Source organism: Electrona antarctica (assembly GCF_951216825.1).
Source record: "Electrona antarctica genome assembly, chromosome: 10".
Classification (NCBI taxonomy): Eukaryota; Metazoa; Chordata; class Actinopteri; order Myctophiformes; family Myctophidae; genus Electrona; species Electrona antarctica.
In genome coordinates this window covers 5,880,568-5,901,389 of record NC_136791.1, presented here as the reverse complement: position 1 = coordinate 5,901,389, position 20,822 = coordinate 5,880,568, and the positions used below count along the sequence as shown (strand labels likewise).

General features: G+C 45.7%; 1 protein-coding gene across 1 annotated transcript in view; it reads right to left on the bottom strand.

Moving 5' to 3' along the window:
* Positions 1–20,822, bottom strand: part of wdr11 (WD repeat domain 11) — a gene marked incomplete at its 3' end in the record, with an annotated part of 212,767 nt that overhangs the window by 113,652 nt on the left and 78,293 nt on the right. The window contains exons 9-10 of the mRNA XM_079512909.1: positions 20,292–20,392; positions 1,335–1,511 (exon numbers count right to left, since the gene is read on the bottom strand). Of these exons, the coding sequence (XP_079369035.1) occupies positions 1,335–1,511; positions 20,292–20,392 (278 nt within the window). The remainder of the gene's footprint in view (positions 1–1,334; positions 1,512–20,291; positions 20,393–20,822) is intronic.

Below are 20,822 nucleotides of genomic sequence, written 5' to 3'. Positions count from 1 at the left end.
CATGGGTTTGATTGATTGTAAACCATAAACTTACAGTATTAGATATTTAATAGTTGTCACTTGTCAGTTGTCACGACGATATAGCTGTAACTCTGTTTTGGAACATTGCACGAACAATAAGATTAATGGAAAAAGGTTCACGTTTGGAACGGAGACACTACTTGGACATGCTATACTTCAGTGGAAACTAAATGGACATGTACTTCAGGCTCCTGTCCTGGAAATGGAACCAAGAGAAGGTTGGAACTTTAACAAGCCAAGTCAAGAAACAAAACCGTGCCAGTGGGAGCAGTAGCTCAACAGAATTCTGCAGCAGCAGTTCCAGAGGCTCAAGTTCAGACAGCGACTATGATTGAAGGGAGCATGCCGTTTGGATTGTGGATTGTGGATTTCTTAAAAATATGTATTTATATCTTCTACTTGTATTTCATTTTTCTTTGATTTCTTAGCCTGGAACTCACCTATGCTTTTTATGGCATAGGCAGCTCCCGGCAGGATCCGCCGGGAGAAACTATGCGCAGCTGCTAGACATGAGACTAATTGATTAGAGCGACAGAGAGAGAGAGAGTGTGTGTGTATATGTGTGCTAGAGATGGGATTTATGGCTCTTTGAAGGGAGCTGGATCTCTGGGATCCGTTCCTTTCAAAGAGTTGTTCAAAAGACTGGCTCTTTTGAACGACGTTCCCGATGGGGGGGGGGGGGGGGGGCAAAAAAAAAAAAAACTCTGCCTCCCCAGTGTCCCCCCCAGTGTATCCTGCTTAGGGCGCCAGCTTGCTCATGACCGGCCCTGGTTGAAACCCCCCTGCCCCCCTCCTCCTCTAAAAAGGAACGGCTCCCTACTGTGAACCGGATCCCATCGTTCCTTTCAAAGAGCCGTTCAAATGATCCGACTCGTTCACGAACGTCACATCTCTAATGTGTGCGTGTGTGTGTCAATTTAACAAAGGTGCAGACGATCAGAAATCAGCAGAGAGTGAGCGATGTTTGCACTACTCGGACCCAGACTTTTTTTTCTCCCTGGAAATAAAAATGTCTGGGTTTCCGAGGCTATTGATTTCTTGACACCCATCAGTGAGAGCATGTACTGTACCTACAGTAGCTACTATTGGTAGCCGCTCAATTCAAAAGGAGATGCTATTTGTACCCTTGAAGTGGGCCATCTAATTGTGTGCTGATCCTCCTGTCTGTGTTATGACTTCCTGGTTGCCAATCAGGCATTTCGGTAACGCTCAATATCAAATCAAAGCGCGCGTGCGTGCGTGCGTGCGTGCGTGCGTGTGCGTGTGTGTTCGTGCGTGCGTGCATGTGTGCCGTTGTGGGCAGCACTACTCACCTACAGCCAGCAGGGGCTGGTAGTGGTTGATGTTCTTGGTGGTGAGCGGTGGACACATGCGGAGGGCGAACGGCGGCAGCGGCAGACCAGAGAGCAGGCCCGTCAGGAGGAACTTCAACTGGACCTCCTGTTGGCCAGACGATGGGGGAGGAACTTCACCTCCGATCAGCGTCTGTCCTGGAGATCCACACACGCAACAGCAGTATTAGCCCCATTAACTCTTTGAGGGATTTAAATTGTTTCATCAAACTATAGGCCCTGCTTAATACGATATACCCGACATTTTAATAATTATAAAGAAACTCCGTCTGGTGGAGAGACCTTCATGTTATGATGACGAAAGCGGAAATCAACCCATGCGCTGGGCTGCTAGGGCTTCTGGGAAATTGAGGCCAATGCAAGTGAACGGGGTACAACGCCTCATGAAGGAGGGTCTTGTGCACCAGTCTTGTGGCGCACCAAGATGGCGGGTGGTGCGATCGTACATAACAAACGGAGGAACCTTTTTTCGCCGGATTTTCATGGATCAAAAGCCCAAATACTTATTAGCGTATGATCTAAAGGTAATAAAACAATCTCGGCAGCGTAGAATATTTGATTAAAATGTGGGTAACGCGTATTTCGCAGTAGAACTGTTAAGACCTGAGACCAGATTCTACAAATGTATTCTAATTCATGACAGTTTTCTGTTTCTCTGTCGGTGGTGCTCCAATGTTTTCATGTCAAGGGCCCCAAATATTACGTATTCGGCCGCCGACCCCCATCTGAAAATATGTTGTTCCAGGGATGCCCCAGAAGCAAAGATATGAGTTCAAATGTCCACTGTGAAAGAATATATATTCAAAGAATTGCACACATTTTCACGATTTTTCAAAAATAGCATATCTACAAGCTCGTAGCGCGGCACTCGGTGCCACGCAATGAGCTTGTAGATTTGCTATTTTTCCAACAGCTATAGTTTCAAATAATGGTTAAAATGGTTAAACGCTATAAGGCGACACAGATGCGTCCTCAGGTCTACCGTCTAAATGGGTTAATGGTCTGTCCTGTAGACCAGGAGTTCTCAACCCGTGGGTCGCGACCCCTCGGGGGGTCGCCAAATTATTTTGGGGGGTCCCCAAATTATTTAAAAAAAAAGAAGAAATACATTTCTTTATTTTTTTGCAACTGAATGGCTGGAAAATGGAAATTAAGAGTTTACATATAGTACACAGTACATGCATCCACTCTAATGATTATATCTGGTTTCAGTATATATTTATGGTGTATTGTCTCTATCATTAAGGTTATTGTAGCAGTCAATTTATATTGGGGGTCGGGAGGGGGCGGGGGTCCCGAGACATTGCCAAAGCATTTCCGGGGGTCCCCGCCTCTCGGCCAAAAACGTTGAGAACCACTGCTGTAGACCCATAATACAATGCGGACCGGATATCCTTCCATCGCTTAAGAGATCACAAAGGATTAACGCGACCATTCTTACATTGGCTATGGACCGTCGAATAAACCTTGTTTTGCCATCTGGGACAAGGAATCCAAGATAAAGGCAATCGAAAGCAACAGAAACAGTGGGTGTGGATGGATGTGCGCGCCAATCAAAATTGAGGATTTATACACCATCACCTAGCAACCCAATGCTAATGTAAGTAGCATTACTACTCGATCGATCATAACCACTATAAAAGGACCATTTGGCCGTATGCCAATGGCGGGCGGACAGACTATTTGAAATGACGTAGATCTATGCTAGAATCGGGGAATGGGTTAATGTCAACAAAATTGCTTCTTTAGTTTGTGCCAATTACATTTAATACACCATTTTAAGTGACACCTTTAGATGAAGTTTTAAGAGCTCAAAAGCTAACGGAATAAAACTTGACAGTATTGCCGGGCGACAAAGAAGCATGTGCTTCCAGGTTTTCAGATTGGAAATCCAGGATTTAATACTGGATTTAAACCGCTGTTTAACAGTAATATATATTGATGTTGGGAAAATAATAGAATTCCACCGGCCCCTCAAACCAGGGAGCATAACCTTATGTTACTGAATCCCAAAACCAGAGAGTCCCAATGTTGTGCGATGAGAGAGGTTACAGATAGGGATAGTACGTATGTCTCTTGATCTCAGGATATCAAACAATGTAAGAATTTGTACTCTCTCTCAATCGTAGTGATATTCTATACTTTAACCCATTTAGACCTGACTTCGAAATTTAAAAAAATGACAGTTTTCTGAAATACCTCATGTTGCTATATCAGTGGTTCTCAAACTATTTAATGTCAAGGACCCCACAAATTATATGTAATAGGCCGCCAATCCCCATCTGAAAATAAGTTATTCTAGGAACCCCTCAGAAGCAAAGATTTGAGTTAAAAAACATTCGCTCTGAAAGAATATATATTCAAAGATTTGTGCCGCATTTTCACAATTTTTCAAAAATAGCAGACCTACAAGCTCGTAGCGCGCCACCGCTATTTTGCCCAAAATGGGTTAAGTCAAGTTACTGTATGTGGTATTCTTTTTTTGGCACAGGCTTGTCAAAGACCACCATCACAAATGGAAATTAAAATGTTTACTACACAGCAAACATCCAATGAGATATTACACCTATACATCTATTTTAATTGATCCATTTAGCCCAGGGGTAGGCAACCTTTATTATCAGAAGAGACATTTTTGGCCCAAAAACATATTACAATTCTATCTGGAGCCGCAAAATATGTTTGCTTTAATAAAGCAAACTTTAAGTATTTGGGACTTTTCTGGTTTTCAATATTACATTTTATTGTTTGCTAATTTCTCAAAGCATATCAAGTGGTACATACTGGTACAGTATGTACCAGTAAGCCAGCTGGTGAAAATATCATCAATACATTTTTCTATTCTTCTATTTTCCATCATTAAATTTGATTCTTATTTTAAATCGGGTGTATAGGCAACATTGTTTTGCAATATCAAAATGAAAGAATAACTTTATGCCTACTACAAATTCAATAATAAATTATGATTAAATGTAAAAAAAAAAAAAAAAAAAAAAACCTCATTCCTTTTCATACCTTTTCATGCCGTAGCAACTGGGAGCCACGGGAGGGAGAGGGCCTATAAGAGCCTCATGGGAGCCACGGGAGGGAGAGGGCCTATAAGAGCCACATGGGAGCCACGGGAGGGAGAGGGCCTATAAGAGCCACATGGGAGCCACGGGAGGGAGAGGGCCTATAAGAGCCTCATGGGAGCCACGGGAGGGAGAGGGCCTATAAGAGCCACATGGGAGCCACGGGAGGGAGAGGGCCTATAAGAGCCACGGGAGGGAGAGGGCCTATAAGAGCCTCATGGGAGCCACGGGAGGGAGAGGGCCTATAAGAGCCACGGGAGGGAGAGGGCCTATAAGAGCCACGGGAGGGAGAGGGCCTATAAGAGCCTCATGGAGCCACGGGAGGGAGAGGGCCTATAAGAGCCTCATGGGAGCCACGGGAGGGAGAGGGCCTATAAGAGCCTCATGGGAGCCACGGGAGGGAGAGGGCCTATAAGAGCCACGGGAGGGAGAGGGCCTATAAGAGCCACATGGGAGCCACGGGAGGGAGAGGGCCTATAAGAGCCACGGGAGGGAGAGGGCCTATAAGAGCCTCATGGGAGCCACGGGAGGGAGAGGGCCTATAAGAGCCTCATGGGAGCCACGGGAGGGAGAGGGCCTATAAGAGCCACATGGGAGCCACGGGAGGGAGAGGGCCTATAAGAGCCTCATGGAGCCACGGGAGGGAGAGGGCCTATAAGAGCCACATGGGAGCCACGGGAGGGAGAGGGCCTATAAGAGCCACATGGGAGCCACGGGAGGGAGAGCTATAAGAGCCACATGGGAGCCACGGGAGGGAGAGGGCCTATAAGAGCCACATGGGAGCCACGGGAGGGAGAGGGCCTATAAGAGCCTCATGGAGCCACGGGAGGGAGAGGGCCTATAAGAGCCTCATGGGAGCCACGGGAGGGAGAGGGCCTATAAGAGCCTCAAGGGAGCCACGGGAGGGAGAGGGCCTATAAGAGCCTCAAGGGAGCCACGGGAGGGAGAGGGCCTATAAGAGCCTCAAGGGAGCCACGGGAGGGAGAGGGCCTATAAGAGCCTCATGGAGCCACGGGAGGGAGAGGGCCTATAAGAGCCTCATGGGAGCCACGGGAGGGAGAGGGCCTATAAGAGCCTCAAGGGAGCCACGGGAGGGAGAGGGCCTATAAGAGCCTCAAGGGAGCCACGGGAGGGAGAGGGCCTATAAGAGCCTCATGGAGCCACGGGAGGGAGAGGGCCTATAAGAGCCTCAAGGGAGCCACGGGAGGGAGAGGGCCTATAAGAGCCTCATGGAGCCACGGGAGGGAGAGGGCCTATAAGAGCCACATGGGAGCCACGGGAGGGAGAGGGCCTATAAGAGCCACATGGGAGCCACGGGAGGGAGAGGGCCTATAAGAGCCACATGGGAGCCACGGGAGGGAGAGGGCCTATAAGAGCCACATGGGAGCCACGGGAGGGAGAGGGCCTATAAGAGCCACATGGGAGCCACGGGAGGGAGAGGGCCTATAAGAGCCTCATGGGAGCCACGGGAGAGGGCCTATAAGAGCCTCATGTGGCTCTAGAGCAGCAGGTTGCCTACCCCTGATTTACCCTGATGGTCTTATTGTAGAAGTGATTCCCATCATCTACAGAACATGTGCCCATTTCATTTCAACAGTGTCCTGAAATGGCTCTTGGCACAAAGGTCTAAATGATGCAGAGTCCAAATGAAGCTCATTAAGCTTTGCTTTACCAATACGACTCCTAACTTGGCTTCAGCAACCTGATCCAAAGTTAGTGCGTTTTACTGAATTGGAGAAGCTTAATTTGACCGCAGCAGCAGCAGCTGCCAGAAAAAAGGCCAATATTCTGTTCATTTCATTAAGCCTGTTAACCAATTTTGGGCGGGAACCCCTTTTGGTGTTAGCATTATGTTATGCTTTAGCTATTGAAAAATAGCAGATCTACAAGCTCATAGCGCGCCACCGAGTGGCGCGCTACGAGCTTGTAGGTCTGCTATTTTTGAAAAATCGAAGAACCACTGACATAGAAACATAGCTTTATCAGAAAACTGTCAGGATGTAGAAGACATTTTTAGAATCTGATCTCAGGTCAAAATGGATTAAGATCCTATTGTAATGTTTTTTGACGGCGAAGCAGAAGCTATAAAGCGTGATGGCTGATTCAGGGTTCCGGCCATTAACAATGTACTGTAATTCAACGTGTCAATGGCAGATGAAATTACATTTAAATACCACTAAAACTGCATATGTCCTATAATAAAATCGCCTAGTGGGTGGACTTTCTGTTCTGTCCGTTCACATTCTTCTACCGCATAACAGGTGGAGGCACACTCCACACTATAACCCATTTAGGCCTGACCTCAAAATAAAAAAAAAGTCTTCTAAATCCTCCAGTTTTCTGAAATAAATATTTTCACGATTTAAAAAAAAATAGCAGACCTACAAGCTCGTAGCGTGCCACTCGGTGGCACGCTATGAGCTTGTACATCTGCTATTTTTCAATAGCTAAAGCATAACATAATGTTAACACCAAAAGGGGTTCCCTGTAGGTACTTGGTTCACTGTTCAAGTACCTATGTGAACATAGCAATCTTTACTTTGCTAAGGATTGGTTTCTGATGTCTGTGCTCACTGAAAATCAGACACACTCTGTAATCAGACTGATGACGACTATACATTTCAACCTCGCAATCATCTCATTATAGGCGTTGAACTTCTAACGTGGTATTGATTAAAAATCCATTGGGTTTTCACTCCATGCAACGTGATAGCATGTTAGGAATACTCGTTCCATTGGCGAGAGTATGCTCACCTGAATGAGCGGTATTATGGTCTGTGCAATAACATGATAGGAATGTAAAACATGGCTACTATAGGATGCATAGTCATAGATAGAAGACATTACCTAGGCCTGACATTTTATAAATAATTGTGTTTTTGGCATTTACATTGGACCATATAAATACAAATCACACCCATGTGAAGTGAGGGGCGCTCTCATCATCATATATATCATCTCATTCTGACCAATTACAATTTGCGCCCTCACTTTTATCATCAATATGTACTTTGCTCAGCCAATCAAATCATCACTATGGGGTGATCAGCCAATCACAAGCCTATGTTTGTTTTTAAACAAACCCTGAAAGCTGGGCATAGGAGGGGCAAAATCACACTATGCGAGTGTGAAGTGAGGGGCGCTCTTATCATCATACATCACATTGTATGCTCAGCCAATCAAAGTCATCGATTCCATGTACAGACAGACAGACAGACAGACAGACAGACAGACAGACAGACAGACAGACAGACAGACAGACAGACAGACAGACAGACAGACAGACAGACAGACAGACACAGCTGTGCATAGGAGCACCACTCAAAAAATTTAATGTCTGTTTGACCTTTAGCCTTCGTAAACAAAACTTGCACAGGGTGTATGGCAAATCCTGTATTTACATTGGCAAATAGGCAATTATTAACCCATTTTGGGCGGGAATCCCTTTTGGTGTTAGCATTATGTTATGCTTTAGCCATTGAAAAATTGAAAAATCTGAAAACTGTCAGGATGTAGAAGACATTTTTAGAATCTGACCTCAGGTCAAAATGGGTTAATTAATTGGCTACATGGGCTCCTATCTACACAGTGTCTCTATGTGACTGCCTCTATATCTATATATATTGAGAGCGAGGAGATACCTTATAATTTTGGTCATGAAAGATGGCAAACCTATTTACCGATCGGATCGTTCCATCTGCGGTTTGGTTTCTCTTGGAATTCTGTTATGTTCACCGATTGTCAGTTCATAAAAGGTATCCCAGCCTGCTGGGTAAGTACAGTATATCACTGCGTTCAGAAGCTTTCCCCGGTTATGTTCTAGTTAGTTTAACGTCCTAGAGATTAACCCATTTTGACCTGAGATCAGATTCTAAAAATGTCTTCTACATCCTGACAGTTTTCTGAAAAAGCTATGTTTCTATGTCAGTCGTTCTTTGATTTTTCAAAAATAGCAGACCTACAAGCTCGTAGTAGATCTGCTATTTTTCAATAGCTAAAGCATAACATAATGCCAACACCAAAATGGGTTCCCGCCCAAAATGGGTTAATTTCAAGAAGGACTCTAAATTGACTAATTACTCCCAAGAGCACCTAGTAATTTTGCAGTACACTTAATTTACCAAGTGGAGCAAAAACATAAATTACTGGCACCATCATGTAATTGTCATTGACCTAGCATGCCACGCTGTGTTGTGTCACAACTGATAATTATCTGTGGATAAGTCCATTTCCAGCTATCAGAGAATACAATTCCTTGGTACTCTCAATGTATTTTGTTTTTGCCGTGATCATATTAACACATTTTGTGCCCAAAACGTCTGTGGACATCCTGGGTATTACCGCACGTGCATAGCCCAAGACGTCTGTGGACGTCTTTAAAAAAAAAACACATGGTGCCAAAGTTTGTGTTTTCGCCATTGAGAATGCATTTGGCGTTTAAATTAAATAACTCAGAAACTACAAAACATTTCAAAGTAAAAAGTTCCAGCATGTGTCTCCACAGTCAGCTGAATTATAAAAAATGTGAATGGATTTTCTAGGTGAAAGTGATTTTGGGCAGTATTGCGTGGGCTCTCAATGTGTTAAAGGGACACTTCACCCCTTTTGCAACCAGATCTTATTTTAATGATGTTTGGGAGACGAAGAAGAAACACTTTCCTGGGGTTCTTATGTGGGTAATGTGTGTTTTTAGATATTTTAGTATTTCAAAGTGTCCATGATGTCATGGACACTGGGCTCACTGGGTTCCTTCCCGGACTACAATTCCCATAATGCTTTGGTGCACTGCTCCTCCTTGTGAATATGGGGAGGGCTGTCTTACTGAGACAACATGTAGTCCAGGAAGTAAGTGAGCCCAGTGTTCATGACATCATGGACACTTTGAAATACTAAAAGATCTAAAAACACATATTACCCACATAAAAACCCCATGAAAAAGTGACCCTTTAACTCATTTACTGCTCTCATTGCCATCTAGTGGGCGAAAAGGAACTCACAGCTTGCCAGCAACTGACTTCAATGTTGAAAGTGAAAGCAGTTTCAACGGAAACTGCGAGTCAGGAAGTGAAAATCCTGTTATGTCTAAGGAGTAGGCATGTAACGATATATCGTATATCGATATATATCGATATTAATCCCGACGATATGAATCGATTCATTGAAATGAAAAAATCGATTTTTAAAAATATATATATATATATATATTATTAAAAAAAAATAGGGGGGCTAGTGAATTATGGTGTGTGATGTGAAATGTGAGCTTTAGTCATATTCAAGTGCTTTTGGAGAGAAATGAGTCACTTTCAGTAGTAGAGCACTGTAGAGGGGAGCTGTGTGTGTCTGTGACTGTGCCCAGGTGATGATGGTTGTTGATGCTCATCAAGGAATTATGTTTCTCCAATGTCAAAAGTAATGCTACTTCTTTTGCAATGTAGTTAAATAAAAAATGTGAAAAAAGCTCGGGGGGGGAAGATAAATTATATATATATATTTTTTAAAAGGTAATTCTTCTGGAAAATATGTATTTAAAATATCGTGAAAAATCGTATTGTGAACCTCATATCGTGATACGAATCGTATCGTGAGTTGAGTGAATCGTTACATGCCTACTAAGGAGTTAGATATATTGGAAAATTTGCAAGCAAATAATATACGATATGAACAGTAGGTTTCAATTTGCAATCTTTGGGCACAGTGTGAATGGCGCAACACAACGCAACAACACAGTAGAGCAAGCACGGCAACTCAGTGTTTTTGTACCATATTATAGTGCTACAGGGATTTTAGTTATTTTACTGTATACTAGTTCTATTTTATTCCGATTTAGGGCGACATGTTGGAGTACCGTATTGCCATTAACCCATTTTGACCTGAGATCAGATTCTAAAAATGTCTTCTACATCCTGAGTTTTCTGAAAAAGCTATGTTTCTATGTCAGTCGTTCTTCGATTTTTCAAAAATAGCAGACCTACAAGCTCGTAGCGCGCCACTCGGTGGCGCACTATGAGCTTGTAGATCTGCTATTTTTCAATAGCTAAAGCATAACATAATGCTAACACCAAAAGGGGTTCCCGCCCAAAATGGGTTAAATATGGAACACAGACTGACTGCCAGTGTCTATTTCATTTGTATTTTGCCATTTTCTCCTCAATGATGGTCACGATTTCAGCATTTGAAAGTCGATAGCTGTGTTCTGACCAGAATAACAAACATGCTGGATGCAGAGACGACGATGCATATTTCATAAGTCTATTTCAGGGACTGGAGACATGAGATTATGTTGTGTTTTATTACTACTAGTCCATATACCCGTTGGGGCATATGAAAAGCCACAGTGTGTAGTGGGTGTGGGTTATGCGCTGTGCACAGTATATCAGGGACTGAAAGTGACTTTTGTAGTCTACCTACAACAGTTTTAACACACACATGCACGTACACACGCATGTGCGAGCGAAGCTATGTGTGACCCGTCTGCATATTAGACAGACACACACCCGCTCCAAAACAGTTCCAACACACACGCGTGGCTGGAACACACGCATGCATGCACGCAAGCAACCCGTCACCATGTGGACCCGAAGCGAAGACACACACACACACAGGATGCATTCTGCTCCATTCATCAGTGAGTAACACACCCACACACACACAGACACACACAGTCCCGGCTTCGCAAATAACACACATACACCCGCTCCTAAACAGTCCCAACACGACACACTCACAGCCTGTCACTATGGGGACCCCGTGGCCGGGAGCGACGACACACACAGGGTGCGTTGTGCTCCATTTATCAGTAATACACAAGCACGCACACACGCACACACACACAGCGAACAGAGACACACAGACGCTTGTGCACACATACCTGTCGCTTCCAGAACCATGAGCAGGTGATGTTGATGTTGAAGCTGTTTGAGCTACCTGCAACACGTCCAAATGATGCCGAGTCCAAATGAAGCTCATTAAGCTTTGCTTTACCAATACGACTCCTGACTTGGCTTCAGCAACCTGATCCAAAGTTAGTGCGTTTTACTGAATTGGAGAAGCTTAATTTGACCACAGCAGCAGCTGCCAGAAAAAAGGCCAATCCCATCCCTTTGAGCTACCTGTGCCAATAACACAACCTGAATCTCTGTGCTTGTGCCATGAAGCGTGAATTAAATCGTTCATAAGTTTCGCAGCTTTGTGACTGTGTAAACAGTGCAGGGAACAGAGTGGCTGCGCAGTGAGACTGTGTGTAACGCAACAACGCAACAAAACAGTTTTATTTAAGGTTAACCCATTTTGACCTGAGATCAGATTCTAAAAATGTCTTCTACATCCTGAAAAAGCTACGTTTCTATGTCAGTGGTTCTTCAATCTTTCAAAAATAGCAGTAATAGTTAGATTACTGTTATGTGGTTTAGATAAAGGTATTTTGGTATGAAAGTATGCTTTTTGGATGTAACAATCCAGCTGGATCCATAACTCCATGTCTGTCCTTTGTAACAATCACTTCCAAATCGGCTGAAAATTCCGCAAGTTGGGATATTTTAATTATTAAGAAACCCCCTGCTTCAATAGACATACAGTACATAGGCACGGCTGGCCTTTCATAATATGGCGGCTGCAATTGCTTATCCCATTTTGACCTGAGATCAGATTCTAAACATGTCTTCTACATCCTGACAGTTTTCTGAAAAAGTCGTTTTCAGTCAGTCGTTCTTCGATTTAAAAAAAATAGCAGACCTACAAGCTCGTAGCGCGCCACTCGTTGGCGCTCTACGAGCTTGTAGATCTGCTATTTTTCAATAGCTAAAGCATAACATAATGCTAACACCAAAAGGGGTTCCCGCCCAAAATGGGTTAATGAAATAAAGTCACTCTGGATTAAGAGCGTCTGCTAAATTGTAATGAGGTGTATTTAACTATATGGACATAGTGGCCAAAAACTAATCATTTTGAGTTACAGCCTATAATGTGTGTTGAATTCAAGGCTACAGTGATTTTGAAATCAAGGCTAGCATTAATCAAGTTGATATGAAATTACTCTAAAGTATTATGTATGGCAAGTCAAAGTGGATATTATTTTTGCTTTCACTCTGGCAATAAGGGTAATCCATGGTCCTTCCAGGTGCAATCCCAATGTCAGACTACCAACACTTGTCTTTAGTATCAGGGACCAAAGCAGGGACCATGTCCCCCTATGTCATAAATCAGATAGATTTATGATACATCTAAAGGGGATATCCTTTTCAATAAAAAGGTTCACATATATAACAATCATAAACTATGACAAGCGCATTAGTCAGCATGAACAGACCAAAAAAGTAGCAGTCAAGCACACCAACAGAAAGAGAGAGCAAGTGAGAGGATATGTGTGCGTGGGAGAGAGAGCAAACATCACAGCTACTGTTGTACTGTATATCCCTGAGGGCCCAGCACTCTACTGTTGTGCTGTATATCCCTGAGGGCCCAGCACTCTACTGTTGTGCTGTATATCCCTGAGGGCCCAGCACTCCATGGCATAACCCTAAACATCACAACTATTGTTGTGCTGTATATCCCTGAGGGCCCAGCACTCTACTGTTGTGATGTATCTCCCTGAGGGCCCAGCACTCCATGGCATAACCCTAAACATCACAACTATACTGTTGTACTGTATATCCCTGAGGGCCCAGCACTCCATGGCATAACCCTAAACATCACAACTATACTGTTGTACTGTATATCCCTGAGGGCCCAGCGCTCCATGGCATAACCCTAAACATCACAACTACTGTTGTGATGTATCTCCCTGAGGGCCCAGCACTCCATGGCATAACCCTAAACATCACAACTACTGTTGTGCTGTATATCCCTGAGGGCCCAGCACTCCATGGCATAACCCTAAACATCACAACTACTGTTGTGATGTATCTCCCTGAGGGCCCAGCACTCCATGGCATAACCCTAAACATCACAACTACTGTTGTACTGTATATCCCTGAGGGCCCAGCGCTCGATGGCATAACCCTAAACATCACAACTACTGTTGTGATGTATCTCCCTGAGGGCCCAGCACTCCATGGCATAACCCTAAACATCACAACTACTGTTGTACTGTATATCCCTGAGGGCCCAGCGCTCCATGGCATAACCCTAAACATCACAACTATACTGTTGTACTGTATATCCCTGAGGGCCCAGCACTCCATGGCATAACCCTAAACATCACAACTATACTGTTGTGCTGTATATCCCTGAGGGCCCAGCACTCCATGGCATAACCCTAAACATCACAACTACTGTTGTGCTGTATATCCCTGAGGGCCCAGCACTCCATGGCATAACCCTAAACATCACAACTACTGTTGTGATGTATATCCCTGAGGGCCCAGCACTCCATGGCATAACCCTAAACATCACAACTATACTGTTGTGCTGTATATCCCTGAGGGCCCAGCACTCCATGGCATAACCCTAAACATCACAACTATACTGTTGTGCTGTATATCCCTGAGGGCCCAGCACTCCATGGCATAACCCTAAACATCACAACTATACTGTTGTGCTGTATATCCCTGAGGGCCCAGCACTCCATGGCATAACCCTAAACATCACAACTATACTGTTGTGCTGTATATCCCTGAGGGCCCAGCACTCTACTGTTGTGCTGTATATCCCTGAGGGCCCAGCACTCCATGGCATCTAACTACTGTTATATCCCTGAGGTGCGTGCTTTATTGAGGGCATCTCGGTATTGCTGTTGGTGAAGGTTGTGCATGTCGGAGTGAATTGTGAGACCGGTTTTCTTTGAGAGCCGTTCCAGTTGCCGGCCCTTGGCTTTGAGTTGACGGAGATGGTCAGTGTACCAGGGGGCGGAGTGAGTGTAGGAGACGGATTTAGTTTTTATGGGGACGAGCTGATTGAGACAGGAGGACAGTGCACTGTTGTATCTGTCTACCAGATCAGTGGGGGAGGGGTTTGGGGTGGGGGGGTGGTCGGAGATGGTGTCTGTCAGTAAGGCGGACAGAGAGGGGGGGTGAATTGATTTAATGTTCCGAAATGTTATGGACCGCTGCTGCTTGATCAGGGGGGTGGGAATGTCGATGACCAGGATGAGGGCTAAGTGGTCTGAGAGTGAGTCGGTGAGATTGAAGCTGGTGAGTTTGCTTGTGTTGATCCCGGTGGTGCAGATCAAGTCCAGAGTGTGTCCTTTTTTATGGGTAGGGAAGTCGACGTGCTGCGTGATGTTGAAGGAGCTGAGGAATTCTGAGGCAGTAGTACAGGAGGAGGAGTCCACGTGTAGGTTGAAATCACCGAGTAGTAGCACGGATGGAGAGATGGCACAGATTTGAGTTAGAAATTCAGAAAAATCAGAAAGGAATGTGGTGTTGGGTTTGGGGGGGCAATAGATGACTGCAGTGACTAGGGGTTTGGGGCCAGGCAGTTTGAAAATCTGGTGCTCAAATGAGGAGGGGGTTGTGATGGTTACAGGGGTTGGTTTGAGGTGTTGGCGGTATATTGTGGCAATACCACCACCAGCACGATCATCACGTGGTTTATCGATGTATGTGTATCCTGAAGGTGTAGCTATATTGAGTGGGGTGTATTCCAGTGGTTTTTGCCAGGTTTCAGTTATGCAGAAAAAGTCTAAGTTATTGTCGGTTATGAATTCATTGAGTATTGTGCCTTTTTATTAAGTGACCGGGTATTGAACAGAGCAAATTTGAGAGATGGGTGGAATTGAATGGGTGGGGGGGCTTGGGGTGGGGGGGCTTGGGTCAGTTGACGGAGATAGACAGAGCGCATGTGTGGTTTGTTGTTGTAGTGGTGAGTGACGTCACCGGGGGCGGGACGGTTGGGGGACCAGAATGTTGGGATGCAGTGGTCAGTCCGGGAGTACTGAAACTTTCTGATGGAGCTTCTGTGAGTGTACCTAGGTCGGCGAAATAGTCCGTGTTTTTTTATTGCTGCTGTAATATGCGATGGACCGGTGATGCGTGTGTTGAGATTGAGGAGTTGTTGAGCGGAGTATTTGAGTGACATGCCGATGATGCTGCTGCTGCTAGTGGATGTTAGCCTGGGATCACTGGCCAGTGGCCGCACACTTGTTGGCCAGAGGTGGAATGACAGGCTCAACGTGACGATGATCCACAGCATGACAGGAGAGGGTGGATCGTGAGGAAAAGGAGGAACGAAGACGGTGGTTGACGGGTGAACCCCGTGAAGGCTGCGTGTTGTTGTTGTTGTTGCTGCTGCAGGCTAGCTACTAGCTGCCAGGGCGATGACTGAAGCCAGGCAGGCTAGCTGTGGAGGTAGCCGTCCCAGCCAACGAGGACTAGCTGTTAGGGTTTAATGCCGGGATCCCGGGATTTCGGGTCTCCCGGGCATAGGGCACGCAATTTCCCGCCCGGAAATTTCTTCGGGACCCATCGTCCCGGAGTTTTTTTTTTCTTGTAGGGAAATTACACTAAAGGGGTTTTCACACAGTGCGCGTTCTTTCCCCTTATCTATGAGTGATCAAATGTCCAATCTGAACCCTCCCATCATTTTCAAACATGTTTGATGATATTTATATGGAATTATGTATTACACTCGAGGGCTGCAATGGGAACTGGAGCCAGTGGGACCCAACGTAAATGTTGGCGGCGCGGGCGGTATTTAAATAGCCTACCTGCGGACGGGCAGGCACGGCCGGTCAAGATGAAATCAGTGGGACCCCGCAAATCCTGCATCCTCCCGCAATTAATCAGATAGGGCCTACAGAGTTTATATACACTTTAGCAAAATATGAATGTCTGACAGTCAGACATCTTCAGGCACGCTCCCAAAGCTGCTGCACCTGTCAATCATTACCCTAATCAGTCACTCTGTGAGAATTGTGTGTTTTACGGACGGAGCGAGGAGTTTCCTTTCCCTGTGATGGACATTGTCACTTTTTGCTTTTGCCTGCATGTGTGCAGCAATAACGTGAAACGGAACACAAACAAAGATGAGTAGGCTACACTTTGTTTTATAATAACCACCAGCACGCAGCGTCTCTCTCTCTCTCTCACTCTCTCTCTCTCTCTCCCTCTCTCTCTCTCCCTCCCTCTCTCTCTCTCTTCTCTCTCTCTCTCTATCTCCCTCTCTCTCTCTCTCTCTCTCGCTCTCTAATAATCAGTGTGCTGTGCACTGGACGTGCTGGCTAATTTAACACCCAATCGGACTTTTCATAAAGTACAAAGCGGGATGATCACATTCTCTGCAGCGGAGAAGGGGACCCACTGCATGCTCAAAGGGTGAAAGACCATGGCTAAGGTATCTATGTGAAAGACGTGAGGTCGTTTATTTTTTTCCCCGTGCTTAGTGCAAACTCCTGTATCCCTTTTTCTGAATAGCGTAGTAGGCCTAATAACATTATTAATATTTTAATGTAATACTTTCATTGTAGGCTATATGTTCATATTTCGTTCAAATAAAACGTTTTAAACCAAAAAATATCACTATTCTATTGAACATATGAAGTATCTATACATATAAATGCATTTTGGTCGGCACTTTTTTTCTTTTTTTTCTGACGGGAATTCCCGCGGGAGCCCGGGAAAAGGTCTGCAAATTCCCGGGAATTAAAATGAGCCAAATCCGGGAAAATATTAAACCCTACTAGCTGTACCAGGACAGTGGAATGGCTGTCCGGGGGTACCTCTCGGAGGCAGGCAATGGCACTGCTAGCCGGAGTGTCCGGATTACGAGGTCCGCTGACAGGATGGAACTGCGCTGCTGTGGCTGATGTGTTGCTAGTTGCCGGCTAGCCCTGAAGCCGCCAGCTAACTAGAACGTCTAGTCGAGGTGGTCGCCAGCTAGCCCTGAAGCCGCCAGCTGACCAGAACGCTGTCCAGCCGAGGTGATCAGAACGATCAGAACGCTGGAGTGACAGTCCGTGTCCGGGGAAGGAGCTCACAGTGGCAGTTGTGTTGTAGGCGATGGTAGCCGCAAGTCAGTGGAGCCAGGTAAGACGAACAAAACGTCAGTTGTTGTGGGACAATCCAGATGAAGCCAGGTAACAAACTAAGCTGAAGTGCAGGAAACTAGCACAGCAAAAACATTAAAAATAAGACGCTAAGTAGCATAAACTATAAGCTAAGGTTCGGAAGGAGAAGCGGCGAACAAGCGAGACGCCAGCGTCCTCTCACATCCGGATATTTCGACAATATAAACATAAACATCACATCACAAACATCACAACTACTGTTGTACTGTATATCCCTGAGGGCCCAGCACTCCATGGCATTGTCATCACAACTATACTGTTGTGCTGTATATCCCTGAGGGCCCAGCACTCCATGGCATCTAACTACTGTTGTGCTGTATATCCCTGAGGGCCCAGCACTCTACTGTTGTGCTGTATATCCCTGAGGGCCCAGCACTCCATGGCATCTAACTACTGTTGTGCTGTATATCCCTGAGGGCCCAGCACTCCATGGCATCTAACTACTGTTGTACTGTATATCCCTGAAGGCCCAGCACTCCATGGCATCTCGACTCCTGCTGAATACAACTCTCCTGGAAATGCATTCATTCAAGAAGTCCTATTCCCAGCCCGATCTCACCCACACACGGTGAAAAAGCACGGATTGGCAATTCTGTACATACTGTACACGGCGAGAAAACCCCAAAATCTGTACATATTATACTACTACGGTTTTGACCGCGACGGAGGCGTCGTGGCTTTCACTAGTATTGTATGCACGGAATTGCACTGTGTATGCACTGTGCTATTTCACCGTGTTTGGGTGAGACAGGGTTGACTATTCCAATAGCGAGGGGAGGGAGAGAAAGTGGCTAACAATGGCGGTGGTGGAAAAAGTACTCAAAAGTTTTACTTAAGGAAAAGTATCAATACTGCAAGTAAAAGTGTTGAATTCAAAATGTACTTGGGTAAAAGTACAAAAGTATTTGCATCAAAATATACTTAACGTACCAAAAGTAGAAAGTACTCATTGTGCAGAATGTCCCATTTCAAGTTTTCAAATGTATGCGACACATTGTGAGGGTGTAGATCGGCTATTTTGAAATGGCCGAAATGTATATATAGGGCTGAAGTGGATAATGTATGTTTTGTAATAATAATCAAAATCTACAAAGTGGAGTAAAATGTACAATATAGTTGCCTCTGAGATGCAGTGGAGTAGAAGTAAAATAATTACAAATAGGAAATACTTAAGTAAAGTACCTCAACATTGTACTTAAGTACAGTAGGTAAGTAAGTAAGTGCAAGTACTTAATTACTTTCCATCACTGGTAATGGAGACTGGAAGAGAGCTCCGTGAGAGAGAGAGAGAGAGAGAGAGAGAGAGAGCTCAGTGTGAGAGAGAGAGAGAGAGAGAGAGAGAGAGAGAGAGCAAGAGAGAGAGAGAGCGAGAGAGAGCGAGAGCGAGAGCGAGAGCGAGAGCGAGAGCGAGAGCGAGAGAGAGAGAGAGAGAGAGAGCAAGAGAGAGAGAGAGAGAGAGAGCTCAGTGAGAGAGAGAGAGAGAGAGAGAGAGAGAGAGAGAGAGAGAGAGAGAGAGAGAGAGAGAGAGAGCTCAGTGAGAGAGCAAGAGAGAGAGAGAGAGAGAGCGAGAGAGAGAGAGAGAGAGAGAGAGAGAGAGAGAGAGCTCAGTGAGAGAGCAAGAGAGAGAGAGAGAGAGAGGAGAGAGAGAGAGCTCAGTGAGAGAGCGAGAGAGAGAGAGAGAGAGAGAGAGAGAGAGAGAGAGCTCAGTGAGAGAGTGAGAGAGAGAGAGAGAGAGAGAGAGAGAGAGAGAGAGCAAGAGAGAGAGAGAGAGCAAGAGAGAGAGAGAGAGAGAGCAAGAGAGAGAGAGAGAGAGAGAGAGAGAGAGAGAGAGAGAGCAAGAGAGAGAGCAAGAGAGAGAGAGAGAGAGAGATAGAGAGAGAGCTCAGTGAGAGAGCAAGAGATAGAGAGAGAGCTCAGTGAGAGAGAGAGAGAGAGAAAAGATAAGTGCACAAAAAGGGGAGACGTGATGATAAAGACAAAGAGAGGGAGCAGAGGAAGGGTCAGGAGGAGAGTAGCCCTGAGGGAGTTGTCTTAGCGAGGGGACCATTCAGTGTGAGAGATAATGACTCAGCCCTGTGTGGGCACATTGATGCAGGCAGGCACACCGGGCAGAGATAGACGGATGAGGAGCGCTAAGGGGCAGCCTCGGGCTCAGCACGCATCTCACATGAGGCCAATAAAGACTATTAAGTGGCCTTGACACACACACAGGCATTAACACAAGCCGGTGGCACATACACCTGCAAAATCATGCACACGTAACAAGGCACAATCGCACACACATGTGTGAGCGGTGCAACTGTACTGTGTGGGGGTCCCCGGGGGGTCCCCCACAACATCCAGACCCCCAGGAACGCATGTGGCCAGGGGGGGGGGGGGGCTTTTTAAATAAATTTAACATTCTCCTACAGGGGGCCAGGGGGCGGGTAGGGGGGGGGGGGGGGGGGGGTCCAAAACAGTCAAGAAATGACAGAGTTACCGTGTGGGGGTCCGGTTCTGGCGAGCCGGTTCTGGCGGGCCGGTTCTGGAGAGCCCGAAACGGTCGAGAAATGACAGTTACCGCGTTGCAGCTTTCCGTGCTCACGTACACATACATGTACACATAGGGACATACATAGCTGCGTAATGGAGAGGAGGCACCGCTCAAAAAGTGACGGTTTGCAATAAAACACTAGGATACAAGATGCTCTCTTGTAGGCTGTAGGAGAATGTTACATTTATTTAAAAGCAGAAATGCAGGTGTGTGTGTGTGTGTGTGTGTGTGTGTGTGTGTGTGTGTGTGTGTGTGTGTGTGAGAGACTGCGTGAGAGACTGTGAGTGCGTGCATGCGTGTGTTCAGAGACCTACCGATCATAGTGTTGAGGGACAGGTCCAGGATTCGTTTCTGTTTCTGAGCCAGTGGAGCCCCACAGAACGACACAGGCGAGTAGAGCGGAGACAGGCCCGAACTGAAACAACAGAGGAGGGACCATTATTTTAAGATTTGTTGCATGGTTTTTCTCCTTTATTTTCGAGAGAGAGACAGTGAACTGGGGAGTTGGGGAGTGACATGTAGCAAATGCGCCGCTGGGCTCGGGAATCGAACCCGGGACACGCTGTCAGGCATCACATGTGGTACAGTACGTGGTGTTGGTGTAACCACTGGGCCATCAGCAGTGCACCCATTATTTTAAGGATCTGTTTGTTTTATTGTGTGTGTTGTGGATTCACTCTTAACACCTTGGAGGCGCAAGACGGAAATCACCGTCAAGTTCAAGTGCACGGTCATTTGCCCGAGACGGAGATTGATTAATCTCCGTCCAATTAGTGCTATGAAAACTGATCACATCGCTCTACAGCCTAGGAACGCTTGTTGCGCAATCCTCGGTGTTGCACAAC